The sequence below is a fragment of the Myxine glutinosa genome, chromosome 5 (assembly GCF_964187855.1).
Source record: "Myxine glutinosa chromosome 5, kmMyxGlut1.1, whole genome shotgun sequence".
NCBI classification, from domain to species: Eukaryota; Metazoa; Chordata; class Myxini; order Myxiniformes; family Myxinidae; genus Myxine; species Myxine glutinosa.
In genome coordinates this window covers 162,127,562-162,144,410 of record NC_136265.1, presented here as the reverse complement: position 1 = coordinate 162,144,410, position 16,849 = coordinate 162,127,562, and the positions used below count along the sequence as shown (strand labels likewise).

Here is a 16,849-nt window from a genome sequence, read left to right as displayed (position 1 = left end):
GGCCAGGTTATGGAGGGCTTTGTATGTCAAGAGGAGGATTTTGTACTGGATTCTCTGGGGGATGGGGAGCCAGTGAAGCTTGTAAAGGACGGGGGTGATGTGGTCACGGGTCCGGGAATGAGTGAGTAGACGGGCAGCGGAGTTCTGAATGTATTGGAGTTTATTGGTGATTTTTGAGGGTGAACCATAGAGGAGGCTATTGCAGTAGTCCAGACGGGAGGTGATGAAGGCGTGGATGAGGGTTTCTGCAGCCGTGGAGGAGAGGGATGAGCGGAGACGGGCAATGTTTTTCAGGTGAAAGAAGGCTGACTTTGTGATCTGTTTAGTGTATTTGTCGAAGGAAAGGGTTTGGTCAAAGATGACGCCAAGATTCCGGATGTGAGGGGAGGTGGATACTGGGATACCGTCGATGTTGAGGGCAAAGTTATGGGTGGATTTTGTGAGCGTTTTTGGGCCAATGATGATTATTTCAGATTTATCACAGTTAAGCTTGAGGAAGTTGATTTGAAGCCAGGATTTTATTTCAGTGATGCAGTTTGTCAGGATAGAGTGGGTGTCGGTGGAGACGGACTTGGTGGAGATGAAAAGCTGGATGTCATCGGCGAAGCAGTGGAATTGGAGACCATGACGGCGGATTAAGTGACCGAGCGGGGACAGGTAAAGGATGAAGAGGAGGGGGCCAAGAACTGAACCTTGGGGGACACCTTGGGGGAGGGGAGCAGTGGGGGATTTGCAGTTATTGATGGAGATGAACTGGCATCTGTCAGAGAGGTATGATTTAATCCAAGAGAGGGCAGTGCCGGTAACGTTAAAGGTGGATTCAAGTCGGGTGAGGAGGATGGTGTGATCGATGGTGTCAAAGGCAGCGCTGAGGTCGAGGAGGACGAGAATGTTGAGGTTGCCAGCGTCAGAGGAGAGGAGAAGGTCGTTGGTGATTTTGAGGAGAGCAGTTTCAGTACTGTGGTTGGAGCGGAATCCGATTGGAATGTTTGCATCGTTTGCAGTACTCCATTGCACCAAGTGAAAAAGATAAATTCCCTTCATTCCCATTCCCCAAAACTTCCATTTCCCCTTTCGTCAATTGCCATTCGCATTGCCAACCAACAATTGCCGCCATGGCCACGAGGCAGGGTTGGGGAAGAAAGGCGGGTCCCCACCTCGTCATAGAGGGGAGGAGTGAGTCAGCCCCACTCAACCAACCACGAACAAGGGGTTGGACTTGGAGAGGGTGTGGAGAGAAACATCAAGGAGGTTCGCGAAGGTTGAGGGGCGGGGCCTATATAACCCACAGCGGGGCGTTCCCAAAAGGCAGATGAGCTTTTACGGGATGAGCTACGACAAGAGCGGAGTGTGTGGTTTTTTTGGTCAGAGCTGGGTTGGTCGTCAGTGGTGGCCAGTGTTTGCGTAGAGTGGAGGGGTTGCGTTGAGTTGTCGGTGGTGAGGAAGAGTTGGACTAAGCAAGAGAGAAAGAGTCCTGGAGTTAGTGAGAGAGGGAGAGAGGACCCGTCACGCCAGACCCCCCCACCAGCAGCGTTGGCTTGGCTCCACCAAGCAGCTCCGACCCGCTACCCCGCGCACACGACAGGATCGGTGGCATCGGCGGCCGTCGAGGTCCAGCCCGACGTCCCGTGCGGGATCAAACTCCAGCCAGCTCCGTGCCTTCCTCCAGCCACCCACCTCCTGTCATTCCTGCCTGCAATTTCCATCCATTTGCGTACGTGAGTTTGTTTTGTTCGTGCTGTCCTGGGTAGTAACAATAAGTCTGTATAAGCTAAAGATTTCACTGTGTCACCTGCGTCTCATGTCCCTATAAATAAACGTGACTGCTTTCTGTTTGCTTATGTGTGTAAATAATAAACCCAGTTACTCTTCTGTACGTCTTCTTCCTCTTTGCATTTGGTCGCTTTAGAGTTTTCCCGATTGAATAGCGGTGGCGCGATCCGGCCAAAGTTTGGGGTAAATCGGGTTTTAGTTAGGGGAATAACTGTTCGGTCGCGGAGCCTCCGCTCGGCAAACATACCATCTTTAACCGCGTACCGTAACAATATATATATATATATATATATATATATATATATATATATATATATATATATATATATATATGTGAAGAATCAGCTCTTCGTTTGGTGAAGAAGTCCACAAATAGCCTGAAAATGACGCAGTTTTTTTATTAAAGCCAACTTATACAGATCCGGAGGAGACAGACGTCTACAGCAAGCTACAGCAAGAACATGCCAAGTCAAGCCTTCCTGAAAACGCATTGATTCTCATTCACTTATATACGAATACGATTATCAGAAAATCTCCGAGAGAACAAACAAAACTGGGAGAGGTTCCTCCCCGGTGGGCCAAGCCCCCACCGTCATCCGCTCTGTTATTCGGGGGAGTCAGCCCTTCCTTATCATTCGGACCAAATGTTTCCCTGGGCTCCGAGAAAACAGAAATGTAACTCACAAAGAGAAGAGTGTATGCTTAGCCAAACAAACCCATATATTTTATGGGTTTGTGTACATGAGTAATTCAAAGCATGTTTATACAGAGTCATGCGTTGCTGTGATTAAAACAAAATATATATGGTTAACGATAGGTTCATGTCATTCTACTAGCATTACGCAAAAACACGCGCATGTGGGCGTGGTTTTTACGACCAGCCTCGAAAAAAGCACACGTATACAATTGTCCAGCATGACCTCATTTTAAACACAAACTGAAGCATGTTTATTAAAATTCAGGCGCCGCTATGATTATATAATTAATGTTTTTCAAGTTTATATCTGCAATTCGAGCACTCCGCTTGAAACTACACATTCCACGCGCGCATGAACGTCCGACATCCAGCGTCCGATATTCAGCAAAGTCGCAATGACCCACAATGCATTTGGGCACACATCCTCCGAGCAACCTCATACAGCACACCCGTGACTCGTGGCTCGCTCGGCTCTTGCCTGAACACACAATAACTCTACTCTAACTTCCACGGAGCCGCACGGCGGAAACGCAGGTTTGTACCACATTTTAATTAAACGAACATTGCCAGGATTCTCGGATAGACGTTTAATTTCACAACACACATGACAAAAATCCGATTTAAATTCAGAGATCGCCGATCGACCTGGCACAACCATCTTAACGCCATGACGCCACGCCGCCCCCCCCCCCCCCCGTCTTGGCGCGCACCCTCGTGCCTCCGCACGAATCTCAACACTCCCTGCACGCCGCTCTATTCGCGTTCCCGGCGGGGTTTACCTCACGTTGGGACATGCAGTCGGCTGTCATAACAGAGAATTGTCAATAAAGAATCTACGACTTGACATATATATATATATATATATATATATATATATATATATATATATATATATATATAGCTGTGATTTTGCAATAAAGAACACCCCCTCTATTTAATTACACGACAACATGTAGCCTGCAGTTGTCAGTTATTTCTTATTAAATGTAAAGATTAGCTCCCTTCCCATTGTGTCGTAATTAAAGCAGATATGTGTTGTTTAGGCAGGATTCAAACTTTCGTAAAGTGGAAGGAAGACGCTAGTTCATGTGCAAGGAGGCGTGGCTACAAGCACAGTCCACGTGATCAACCGAGACTGTGGTAGGCGTGGCTAAAAGAACAGCCCACGTCACCAGCAGGTAACCAATGAGAGGGTGTGGACAGTGGACACGTCACCAACAAGCAGCCAATGAGAGGTCGTGGACGCATAAGCAGCCAATGAGAGGTCGTGGACACACAAAACAACCAATGAGAGGTAAATGGAACATTCTAAGGAGCTTTTCCACCCGATATAAACCCATGTCCATCGCACTTCGAGTGCTCTCTGCTCCCTCTCGCTGCCCTCTCGTCAGGGTACTTCAAGCTGGCTGCCCGACGTGCTGGTGCTGGAGCTAAGATCGTCACCTGCGTTGAATCGTTCATTCGACCTGGATCGTTGTTCGTGCTGACTGACGCGGCGGCTCGTCCTGCGGACCTTCTTCAAGCTGCGTGTCCTGAACGGGCCGTGATCTGCGCGCAGAAGCTGGCGAACCCAAGTCCGCAGCTGCACGTTGCTCGGTACGAGTTTAACCTGTGTGATTCATTCCCAGTGTGTGTGCGCAAGGCGCCTGTCGGGATTTAGATAGGTAAGAATTGATAAGTCTGCCTCTCGTCATTTTTCTGTGAATTATAAATAAAAGACATGTACATTTTTGTTTCCTTTCATCCTGTTCGTGTACGTCTTTTCCCCCATTGGCCCAGCATAGTCCGAACCGAATTTGACCTTAACAAAGTCCAGAAATCACGCAGCATAACCGTGATTCACACCAGCGCAAAAACTGCTCGGCGCACTCGATTGGAATAAGGTGCGAAATCACGAGAAGGGGGTTCATTTCCCGGTCTTTCTAACCACGTGGTCTTGAAGGTATTTGGGTAGTGACCAATAACCCTTCATCCGTGGTGGGGGGATTGGCATTTGAAGTTGCTAAGATGGATGAGGTTGGGGGGTCTTAACAAAATGTCAAAACAGGGTCTTCGCCCACCCCCACCCCTCCCACCCCCTCCGCCCCCGCCCCCCGCCCCCTTAGTACGTCGACGTCGACAGACCCGGGGTCCGCAGCAATATATCATGTTATGGATATGGCTTAGCAGTTAATTTGGGATACATTATAAAAGTTATTTCATCGTACATGTTTAGCATAAGCACACGTAATAAATGCAAGCTTATTTGACAAGGCAGTGTAGAGATTGTTTGGCGAGCCCCTCGACTTCCTGCACAAAATGTTTGTGTCCAAGTTCCTTTCCCCCACCGATGTGTTTTATGTGGTTTTCTCCATTGTGATCTGTCTTTATGTGTATTTCCCTTTCACAGCATCAACAAGGGGTGCATGTTGCAGCATCCACGTGGCAAAGAAACGCCAAGAACCATGCGCGCCCATGTAGCTTGCATGAGGACTGGATGCGGAGAATCACACGGCTCCAACAGAGGTGGGGACAAATTTTCCCGCAGGACCATCAATGACAGCGATGGGAAGTCCAAAGTGACACCCAGGATGTGGACTATAAATAGCCGCGAGGGCTGCTCAAAGTCGTTGTTGTTGGAGGTTTGTATAAAAAAATAAAAATAAAAATAAAAACCTTTAGAGGCAATTTTTCCCCGCAAAGCGGGGGTTGGCCTTTTTCGGGCACCTTGGTTGTTGTTGTTTTTGGTCCCCTTTTTAAAGCAATGTTTTACGGCCGGATGCCCTTCCTGCCGCCAACCCTGTTAGTCGCCTTTTACGACAAGCAGGGAATTACCAGTGAACTGGTACTCAACCAAGAGTTGCTTTATACCAAGCAACAAATTGATGAGAACCTGTGCCACAGTCATTGGGAAATGTGGCGATCCAAGCACCTATAGTTAATATAGCACATTCAAAATTATGTAATCAGTCTCAGACTTGCTTGGCACGCATGCGCAGAAACACCTGGTAACAAAGTTAAATGGAGTGACCTGGACATAATTAATGCCTGCCAGATAAGGATTGTATTATGAATCGACTGAAAAAAAAAAAACATTTAAAGAAGACACAGCTGAGGTGAAGGTTTGCGGGGCTTGGTGTGGTGAGGAGAAATGAAAGATGTGAAAAGAACAAAGAGTGCAAATGAGGCAAGCGAGCTGTTGAAAGAGAAGGAAAGAGCATGAAGTGCGTAAAGTCCACAAAGTCTGATAAGTCCTGAATTGAAGAAGAAAGTGCAAGAGTGTCAAAGAAAAGTCAGTGTGTCTCAAAAGTCTCTTCGAGTGCCTCTTCTTTCCCAGCATCTCTCCCTTTATTCTTTCACCTCCTCCCCACCCCCTCATCCCCTTCCTCGTGGCTCTATGACCCTTATTGGTGCGTGGGCCATGAGGGCGGATTGACCCTCACCACTGGTGATTGGCCAGGTTCCGTATCTCTGCCTGGCAACAGAGCCCAATTGGTGGGACAGGGACGGGGCCCTTCGTGGTGGATTTCCCGGGAAGGGGGAGTGGTGACAATTGGTGCATACATGTCACTTTACGAGTGCTGAAAGGAAGCCTCGATGATGTCCTTTGAGTGGGCCGGGGATCTCGCTGCACGGGATTGTCCACTAGATTGAAAAGGAATGATTTTGAGATGGAGTTATGTGTGCATGGTGTTGGTGGGAAATGGTTCAAGTTCAGGATGTAGAAAGGAAAAAAATATTAAGTTCTACTAACTCACATTCATAACATCTATCCACATGAATACGATATATACTCGTACTTAATAGCTAAAGAGAATACAAAGGCACTTTGTCCTCCCAGTGGCTCACAACCATGATTATATAATATTGAGCAGGATTGTAAATACCCAAGTGATATATGTGGGAAAATTATGCGCCCAGACAGGGAATCGAACCCAGGTCCTCGGTGTGCTGTACCATTGCATGGCCATCTGAGCTATCTGGGCGACCCCCGACCAATAATGCAATTTTCCCACTTCTATAATTGCCACTCCCATTTCATCATTGCTTCCGGGGCACTCGCTGCCAACCATAGGAGCATTCATATAATTGTGTTACTTTGCCCCCAGTGGTGCCTATAATAGCGGACATGGATTTGTCCTCCCATTGGGGGAAGACCCTCTCGTGAACAGGCCATTGGGTTGTGCCGGTGACCTGAACCTGGGTACCCCCAACATGCATGCAAAATGTTGGGGGTGTTTGGCCAAGGAGTATGGAATTGTATAGGAATCAAGGGAAAGGCTACATACTACACAATCAACCAGCTCTTGTGCATATAGATAGGCCTATAGATACAGAGCTGCACTGTGACACAAATCACATCTAAATCAAAAAATGAGGCAAGAAATAATGTTTTTTTTGCACTAATTATAAGTTCGTTCGAATTTGCTTTTGTTGCGTTGTATTATAACCTCGTACTCAGGTTATGTTTTCACCCCTGTCTGTTTGTAAACAGGATATCTCAAAAAACTTGTAGATGGATTCTGACGAAAGTTGGTGGAGAGGTTGGGGTTGTGACAAGGATGAAAAGATTAGATTTTGTTGAAGATCCTGATCCAAATACTACAATTTTTTAAGTGATTCTTCACCATTGAGAGATAGGGCGAAAAACAATATACAGCACAGCAGTAATTTCAAAAATTTGTGGACGGATTCAGACAAAACTCGATGGATGAGTTTGGTAGGTGACATGAACAAGCGGATTCGATTTTAGTTCAGGTCAGGATCCAGATCCGGACTATCAGTGGGTACAAAAGGTGAACTCTTCAGCCTGGCGGAGGTATGTGAAATCTACCGAGTGCAGTTCTAGTTTACCAATGTGGAAAGTGTGGGTGGAGGTAGATAAAATAAAAACAAGATGAAGACTAGAACGGCACTCAGTCGAGACCATACCTCCGCCTGGTTGGCCATATCACACGATGGTGAGGAATCACTTAAAAAATTAAATAATCATTTCCGAATCCATATTCAGATCTTCACCAAAATCGAATATATTTGTCCTTTTCAGACACCCAACCGGTCCACCAAGTTTAGTCCAAATCCGTTAACAACTTTGAGATATCCTGCTACGTATCGTTTTTGCCCGTATCTCCCAATGGTGAAGAATCACTTTTTAAAAATTCTAGTAGACGGATCCGAATCCGGATCTGCACCTAAACCTAATCATTTCGTCCTTGTCACACTCACCACATCTCTGCCAAATTTCGTCCCAATCCGTCCACCACTTTTTGAGATATTTTGTTCACAAACAAACAAACAAACAGAAAAACAGACAGACAGACAAGGGTGAAAACATAACCTCATCCACCATCACACACGCCACATCTCTGCCAAATTTCGTCCCAATCCGTCCACAACCTTTTGAGATATTTTGTTCACAAACAAACAAACAAACAGACAGACAGGGGTGAAAACAACCTCATCCATCTTTGGTGGCAGAGGTAAAAAGAAGGGAAAGAAGGGGATGAATATGAGGGGCGTGTAACAATTATGGCGAGTTTAAGGAGGAACTAAAGAGTAGTGTGTAGTGGAATAGAGAGGAGAGGGTTTAAACGTCTGAAACATAAACGTTTCTTTCAGTGAGCTGTAAATCATCAAAATCGTGAAAGGATGGCGAGCTCAGTGCATTGCCATGTTGGCCCATAAATCTGTTTATAATGGCTATTTATATATTCATAAGTGAATGAATGAATGAATGAATGGTCGTTTTAAGGCCATTTTCCCCGCCAGAGCAGGGGTTAGCCTTGCGGGCCCCATGACAATCATGGTTCCCTGTTTGAGGCAATGTTTTTATGGCCGGATGCCCTTCCTGATGCCAACCCTTGGTCACGCTCTTATGATGCGCAGGGATACGGTGTACCTATTCTAAATTGGGGTACACACAGTGATCATTCATCCCAGCAAGCTGGTACTCAATTTGCCGACCTCAGAAGGATGACAGGCTGAGTCAACCCCCCTGGCGTTAATTCAGCGATCGACCGGGATTCAAACCCAGGATCCTAGGATCCCAAGCCGGCACCCTAACCGCTAAGCCAACACCAGGGATTTATGTAAATACAGTACAATATGATAATTAAATATACTACAAATCAATGTTGCTAGGAATCAGTGGTTGCTAGGATATGGCAACATACCAAAAACCGTTATAAATAACAGTTTGAACATTCGAAGTGTACAATATAATATTCTATTACAGTACAATATAATACAAGTACAGTACAATATAATATTATTCATGAGATCTTTATGTAAATACAGTACAATATAATAATTAAATATACTACAAATTAATGTTGCTAGGAATCAGTGGTTGCGAGGATACAGCAGCATGCCAAAAACCGTTATAAATGACAGTTTGAACATTCGAAGTGGTTTGATAGAAAGGTAGGTGGTGTGGTCATGCTGGTTGGTAAATTGATGTATTTAAGGGTAAGATGTGAATGATTTAATGATATCATATTATAGAGTGTGTAAGGAAAGTTATAAATATATGATAACACATTAAATCCTATTGCAAGTAAAGTTGGAATAAGTGATGTTGCATTGATGGGTTGACTGACTGCCTGGACGCAACTGAGGTTGTGGATCTACTGATGTACCATCTATTGATGTGGATCCATGATCGAGGTTGTGGATCTGCCGTTTGGAGAGGTCCTGGGCTGAACGGACTGAAACCTCGAGGAAGAACGGTGCCCAGCTGATGATCCATGCAGTCGGGAAACTAGTCAGTTGCTAGTTTGTTTGTATTTTGTTTTCTAGTTTGTTTAATAGTTTATATTCATAAGTGTTGTGTGCAAAATGCGTTTTGGTGCGACCATCACAAAACACATTTTGTACACGACAACACAACATCTGGTTGAAACATCACAACAGATAGCTCCAGGTTCGGCCCTATTTGGCGTTGGTCTTGGCAGACAATAGGACGTTGCTTTTCCAACACCGCTCAGCTGGCCCAGGCCAATGCATGTTGTGAGGGTTATTGTCGACTCAAACTTGTGTGAACACCTGTTTGCCAAGTCTCAAGGCATTTCCACGAATCCTGTAATTTGGACTGCTCTCCAGGTCTTACAGAAATGTATAATCATCTCAAGGCATTTTATAAATAGGGTCAGAGCGTTTAAAATAAAAAACACGATTCCAAACATCCAAAACACACAAAATTCCAAAACACACAAAACAAAACACAAGATTCAAAAACACAAAAATTATTCCGGTGTCTTGGATGTTTTTTTAATTTTATTTATTTATTTATTTTTATTTTGTTTTGCTGTATCTTTACATTTTTCTAACTTTCTCTTAGCCCCTTATCTAGAATGGCATATGCCTTGTCTGGGGGCGATATCCATTAAAAAATGAAAAAACCCGGTGCACCATGACCTGAATGTACACGTGAGAGTCCGAGATATGCTTCCGAGTTCCTAACCCGTGAGTGCTCAGGTAAGGCCCTCACTCACCATCATGACAACCATTGCATGGCAGAGGGCGGGACTTCGTGCTCGGGTAAGACCCTCACCCAGTCATAACAAGCATTGCGGGGTAAACGGCTGTGCCCCGTGCTTGGGGAAGACCCTTACCCAGGCATGACAAGCATTGCGGGGGTAGACGGCTGTGCCCCGTGCTCTGGCAAGACCCTCACCCAGTCATAACAAGCATTGCGGGGTAAATGGCTGTGCCCCGTGCTTGGGGAAGACCCTTACCCAGGCATGACAAGCATTGCGGGGGTAGACGGCTGTGCCCCGTGCTCGGGTAAGACCCTTACCCAGTCATGACAAGCATTGCAGGGTAGACGGCGGTACCCCATGCCCGGGTAAGACCCTCACCCGGTCATGACAAGCATTGCGGGGTAAACGGCTGTGCTCCGTGCTTGGGTAAGACCCTCACCCGATCATCACTAGCATTGCGGGGTAGACGGCTGTGCCCCGTGCTCGGGTAAGACCCTCACCCAATCAGGACAAGCATTGCGGGGTAGATGGCGGTGCCTCTTGCTTGGGCTAAGATCCTTACCCAATCATGACCAGCATTGCGGTGGAGATGGCGGTGCCCCATGCTTGGGTAAGACCCTTACCCAGTCACGACAAGCATTGCGGGGAAAACAGCTGTGCCCAGTGCTTGGGTAAGACCCTCACCCAGTCATGACAAGCATTGCAGTGCAGATGACTGTGCCCCGTGCTCGGGTAAGACCCTTACCCGGTCATGACAAGCATTGCGGGGTAATCGGCTGTGCTCCGTGCTTGGGTAAGACCCTCATCCGATCATCACTAGCATTGCGGGGTAGACCGCGGTGCCTCTTGCTTGGGCTAAGATCCTTACTCAATCATGACCAGCATTGCGGTGGAGACGGCGGTACCCCATTCCGGGTAAGACCCTTACCTGTCATGACAAGCATTGCGGGGTAGACGGCTGTGCCCCATGCTTGGGTAAGACCCTCACCCTGTCATGACAAGCATTGCGGGTTAAACGGCTGCGCCCCGTGCTCGGGTAAGACCCTCACCCGGTCATGACAAGCATTGCGGGGTAAACGGCTGTGCTCCGTGCTTGGGTAAGACCCTCATCCGATCATCACTAGCATTGCGGGGTAGACGGCTGTGCCCCGTGCTTGGGTAAGACCCTTACCCAGTCATGACAAGCATTGCAGGGTAGACGGCTGTGCCCCGTGCTCGGGTAAGACCCTTACCCAGTCATGACAAGCATTGCAGGGTAAACGGCTGTGCCCCGCGCTCGGGTAACCCCCTTACCCAGTCATGACAAGCATTGCGGGGTAAATGACTGTGCCCCGTGCTCGGGTAAGACCCTCACCCAATCAGGACAGGCATTGCGGGGTAGACGGCGGTGCCCCTTGCTCGGGTTAAGATCCTTACCCAATCATAACAAGCATTGCGGTGGAGACGGCGGTGCCCCGTGCTTGGGTAAGACCCTCACCCAGTCATGACAAGCATTGCGGGGAAAACAGCTGTGCCCAGTGCTTGGGTAAGACCCTCGTCCCTCACCCGGTCATGACAAGCATTGCGGGGCAAACCGCTGTGCCCCGTGCTCGGGTAAGACCCTCACCCGGTCATGACAAGCATTGTGGGGTAAACGGCTGTGCCCCGTGCTCAGGTAAGACCCTCACCCGGTCATGACAAGCATTGCGGGGTAAATGGCTGTGCTCCATGCTTGGGTAAGACCCTCACCCGATCATCACTAGCATTGCGGGGTAGACGGCTGTGCCCCGTGCTTGGGTAAGACCCTTACCCAGTCATGACAAGCATTGCGGGGAAAACAGCTGTGCCCAGTGCTTGGGTAAGACCCTCACCCGGTCATGACAAGCATTGCGGGGCAAGCCGCTGTGCCCCGTGCTCGGGTAAGACCCTCACCCGGTCATGACAAGCATTGCGGGGTAAACTGCTGTGCCCCGTGCTCGGGCAAGACCCTCACCCGGTCATGACAAGCATTGCGGGGTAAATGGTTGTGCTCCGTGCTTGGGTAAGACCCTCACCCGATCATCACTAGCATTGCGGGGTAAATGGCTGTGCCCTGTGCTTGGGTAAGACCATCACCCTGTCATGACAAGCATTGCAGGGTAGACGGCTGTGCCCCGTGCTCGGGTAAGACCATCACCCGGTCATGACAAGCATTGCAGGGTAGACGGCTGTGCCCCGTGCTCGGGTAAGACCCTCACCCGGTCATGACAAGCATTGCGGGGTAAATGACTGTGCTCCGTGCTTGGGTAAGACCCTCACCCGATCATCACTAGCATTGCGTTGTAGACGGCGGTGCCCCGTGCTCGGGTAAGACCCTCACACAGTCATGACAAGCATTGCAGGGTAGACGGCTGTGCCCCGTGCTCGGGTAAGACCCTCACCCGGTCATGACAAGCATTGCAGGGTAAACGGCTGTGCCCCGTGCTCGGGTAAGACCCTCACCCGGTCATGACAAGCATTGCATGGTCGACGGCTGTGGCCCGTGCTTGGGTAAGACCCTCACCCAGTCATGACAAGCATTGCGGTGTAAATGGCGGCGCCTCTAAGAACGGTATACGGGAGCTGATGATGACGAAATTGAAATGGCTTTTACCAGTCCAAAGTTTGTATCAAATGGTTGATAAAGTTGAACAATAAAAGGTGTGTCGACTCGTTTTAAATTCTCAGGAACATTGTATCGAAATGTTTCAGCTTCGATGTGAGGGGAAAATGATAGGAAATACTTTTGAAATAGGCCTTGATTTTAGGTAATTAAAAAAAATTAAGCAATCTATATAATTATACATAGCAGCGAATCGGAATTATTACGATAAAGGGAAGGCGAGATAAGCAAAATGAAGAGGTGACAAACCGGATATAATAAGGAAGAAAGCGGCGACGTTTCGGGTTAATTAATAGTAATACTGACCAGCACCGCCATGTCCTGCTCTGTAACCCGACTCGGTGCTTTCTTCCTCTGGCCAAACAGGTTCCCCATGGAGGGAAAATGAGCATCGCCAGTCCCACTGGCCGTTCGGCTTGTGGATGGATCGGGAACAGGATGCCAACGATACGATTGAGAAGTGCTGTTTTTACAAACACCAGAGAGCGCTCCACGCACGTCGTCGGCAAAGTCACTGTAAAAACTGAGAAACTTCTTCTTCACTCTTCGGTAAATTCCCGGAACAATAATCTTCTTCTTCTTCAAAATATTTCAATCTACGGGACGTTCTCTTCTTCTTCACCATCAGTCAATATCTCGGATTAGTTAATCTTCTTCTTCTTTTGAGTATTATGGCGTTTTCAGAACCGTGAGGCTCTATACACGCCACGCGCCTGAACATAACTGTGTTGCAAAGAAAATATATTGAAAAGGAGGCCTATGGGATATCCATAAAACTTTATAGGTCTCCCACACGCTTTCACAAAGTTTAGGACCGCCTTGCACAAACGAGGATGCTTCTGGTTTAAATGACCAAAAATGACGGGCAGGTCAGACCCACTGACCCCCTCCTCTCTAACGATTTTAAATAGGAGCGACCTCGGTCCATCATATAGGCGACATCCCATAAATAAGTGGGATAAATCTTCGGGTTCCCTCCAGGCTTCGCAAGTCCCGGAAGGGTGACACCCTGTCACGTGAAGGTACGCATGAAGGCGACAGTGCCCAGGTCTAAGCCTGGGGAGAGCCACCTGGTCTTTGTGGGGCAACTGGGGTCGCCGAAAAGGGGGGGTCACGTCTGGATTTTTTCACGCCCTGTAACCTGTTGCCCTGTAACAGAACCTACCCTTCGTGGTGGTGTTCCACTGGAATTGCCATTTTTAAACAATCTTGTCCCTGGCCACATTCACAATTTCAGACGGTCCCAAAGGGATTTGGGTGACACATTCGGATGTGATCGCACACTTGGCTGCAAGATCGCAGGCCTCGTTCCCTCCGATGCCCACATGAGTGGTATCCAGCACAGATTGACCACAGATCCTCTCTAACTAGCAATGTTGATCAGGTGCAGTACTTCGAGCACCAAGTCAAATCTGCATCCCTCCTGTAAAGACTCTAGTAGTCTACTCTCCCCCATAGATCCAGGTGGATTTGAAGCATAGTAAGAGTCCATGGGGGCCATATTGGAACTTTATTGAAGGACTCAATGGGCAAGAGGTCCAGACCCATTTCGCCCGCTACCCGCCTAAAGGCCATCCCGAAGGGAGCGGAATTTAGATTTTTGCCCCATGCCCGCTCTAGCAGGGAAAATGGCCTTAAAATGCATGTTGTGTGTGTTGCCTCATACTCCCAACAGTCTGCAAAAACAGCTTGGACTGAGTGATTGGTCCCAAAGGATATATATTTGGCCCAGAATTTTAGCCGGGACACCTCCCAGCAGAGGGATAGAGGCATCACACTGGCCTCCACCAAAAGGGCAGAGATAGGCGTCCTCACGAAAGCACCCAGACAGACACGCAGGGCTTTAGCCTGAATGGCTTCAAGTTTTCTGCGGTTGGTTTTTGACATGTCTGAAAAAACCTGGCTACCATAGTCCAGATGAGGGTGGATAACGGCTTTGTACAGGAGAAAAAGACTTCTCTGGTGGCCTCCCCAGGAAGTGCCAGTGAGGCATCGAATTAGATTTAGGCCCTTGGTGCATTTGACTGCGACCTTAACGTGGGAGCTCCAGGTAAGCCCCTTGTCGAAAATAACACCCAGGAACGACACTTCAGAAGATGCTCTGAGGATGGTTCACCAACTGATATTGATGTGTCCTGGACCATCCTCTTGCAGGAAAAAATTAAGAACTTGGATTTGGGCCCAGACAACTGGAACCCCCACTTTTGGGCCCACAGCTCCATCAAGCCGATATCAGCCTGAATTTTCCTTAACGCAAAAGCTAAGTTTTTACTCTGGACCCACAAGGCTATGTCGTCCGCAAACAGCAGCATCTTGGCGTGGATCCCTGGGAGGGAGTCTATATCATTTATCATAATGTTGAAAAGTGTAGGGTTTAAGCAGCTGCCCTGGGGGACCCCTTCTTTCAGATGAAAGTAGGAAGAGAGGGTCTGCCCCACTCTCACTCGAAATGATCTGGTGGCAGGGAAATCCCAGATCCACCAAAACATTTTGCCACTGATGCCGAGATGGTGCAGCTTGTAAAGCATGCCTTCCTGCCAAACGGTATTGTAGGCTTTGTGAATGTCCAGGAAAACACCAAGAAGCGACCCCTGATTAATGAGGGATTTTCTCATCTCATTAGCCAATAAAACAATGCTGTCGATAGCTGAATGGCCCCTTCAGAATCCGCTCTGGGATTCATTCAACAGGTTGTTCCATTCGAGGAAGAAAACAAGGCGACTGTTCACCATCTTCTCCATTAATGTCCTTCACACCGAGATGAGGGAGATAGGGGCGGTATGACGACGGGTTTTGGGGATTTTTCCCCGCTTTAAGGAATGGGACGACTATAGAATGTTTCCACTCATGGGGAAGTTCTCCTAAAGACCAAACTCTATTAAATAGGCCGAGAAACACGCCCGACACCTTGTCTTCCATATTCTTGAACATATAAAAGGCCAATAGGTTGGGGCCAGGGGCACTGTTCCTAGATTTATGAACCGTTTGCCTAAATTCCCAGAGGGAGAAGTCCAGGTTTAGAGGGGAATTGTCGGGACACCAGTCATTGAGGAATTATCTGTGCTGGGTCTGGAACTGGAACCTGGACACCTTGGACTCCCTGTCGGTGTTGTTTTCTCTAATCAAGTCAGAGAAATGTTTGCCCACGGCCTCAGCCTTGTCCTTATTAGTAGAGGAGGTTCCATCAGGGGAAATGAGTGCAGGGATGACCATTCCCCCGTCTTTAATACCGCTCATGGATTTCACCTTCCTCCAAATGGATTGAAGAGAGGAGTCCGGGCTAATGGCTGAACAGAAGCACTGCCAAGAAGCAGTCTTGGCACGTTTTATGACCTGCTGGGCCTGGGCTATTTTCCTCTTGTACTCTATTACATCGTCCATCCTTAAGGATTTTCTCACTTTCTTCAGAGCCTCCCTCCTTTCCCAGATGGCCTTCTCGCACTCTACATCCACCCAAGGCACTTTGGTTTTCTTGCCGGTGAGCTTCTGCAGGTAGGGATTGTTCCCTGGGTGATGGCCTTCATGGTCTAAACTAAAGAGCTGTTGAAGTCCGCAGTGTTCCCACTTGCAAGATCTTCCCTCACTCCCTCGGAGCACTGACGAGAAAAGGAAGCCCAGTCGGCCTTGGAGAAATTACAGGAGGGAGAGCCACCTGCAGCCTCGATGTCCCTTTCAAATAAAAGATTTGTGAACACTGGAAAGTGGTCGCTCCCCAGATTATCCCCGTGCACCCACCACTTGCATCTTGCTGCTGCAGACGAAGAGATGAAGGTGAGATCAAGGGGGGAGGTTTTCCCCAAGGATGGATTTAAGCAGGTCCCACGACCGTCATTTAACGGCACCAGGTCGAACTCCTCAATGATGCTTTCGATGCACTCCCCATTTTTTTTCCGTGATATTGGTGCCCCAAAGAGAGTTATGGCTATTGAAGTCTCCACACCAGATTACGACCCCTGAGCACTTCCTGAGCACCTCCTGGAGCAGACTGAGATTCAATGATTTGCAGGGATTGTTTAGGTTTATGATCGATAGACCTTCCCTCGAACCCTGATTACAATCGATTCCAGTTCGGCATCAGAATCCATTTCCTCGAAGGAAATGCCGAGCTTAACAAAAACCCCGCAACCTCTTCCACTCCCCCTCACTCTATCCTTGCGGATGAAGGTATAATCAGGGATCCAGAATTGCTTGGGACTTTTGAGCCAGGTTTCTTGGATACATATGATGTCTGGTCAGGGTGTTAGGTCAATAACAAACTTTTTTAATTCATCACCATGGGCCGCTAAACTTCTTGCGTTC

The 16,849-nt window shown here is 48.0% G+C and overlaps 1 protein-coding gene and 1 long non-coding RNA gene across 3 annotated transcripts in view; one reads left to right on the top strand and one right to left on the bottom strand.

Annotated features, from left to right (window-relative positions):
- Nucleotides 1-13,566, bottom strand: part of CHMP6 (charged multivesicular body protein 6) — a 51,457-nt gene extending 37,891 nt beyond the window's left edge. The window contains exon 1 of the mRNA XM_068115774.2: nt 12,857-13,566. Within this exon, the coding sequence (XP_067971875.1) occupies nt 12,857-12,925 (69 nt within the window). The 5' untranslated portion in view covers nt 12,926-13,566. The remainder of the gene's footprint in view (nt 1-12,856) is intronic.
- Nucleotides 3,409-5,101, top strand: LOC144892070 (uncharacterized). 2 transcript variants are annotated; one of them, XR_013623379.1, is made up of 3 exons: nt 3,409-3,734; nt 3,862-4,066; nt 4,860-5,101. It is a non-coding gene; the product is annotated as an uncharacterized LOC144892070 (long non-coding RNA). The 2 variants fall into 2 exon arrangements; XR_013623378.1 differs by having other exon boundaries at nt 3,765-4,066.
- Nucleotides 13,567-16,849: the final 3,283 nt, after the last annotated feature.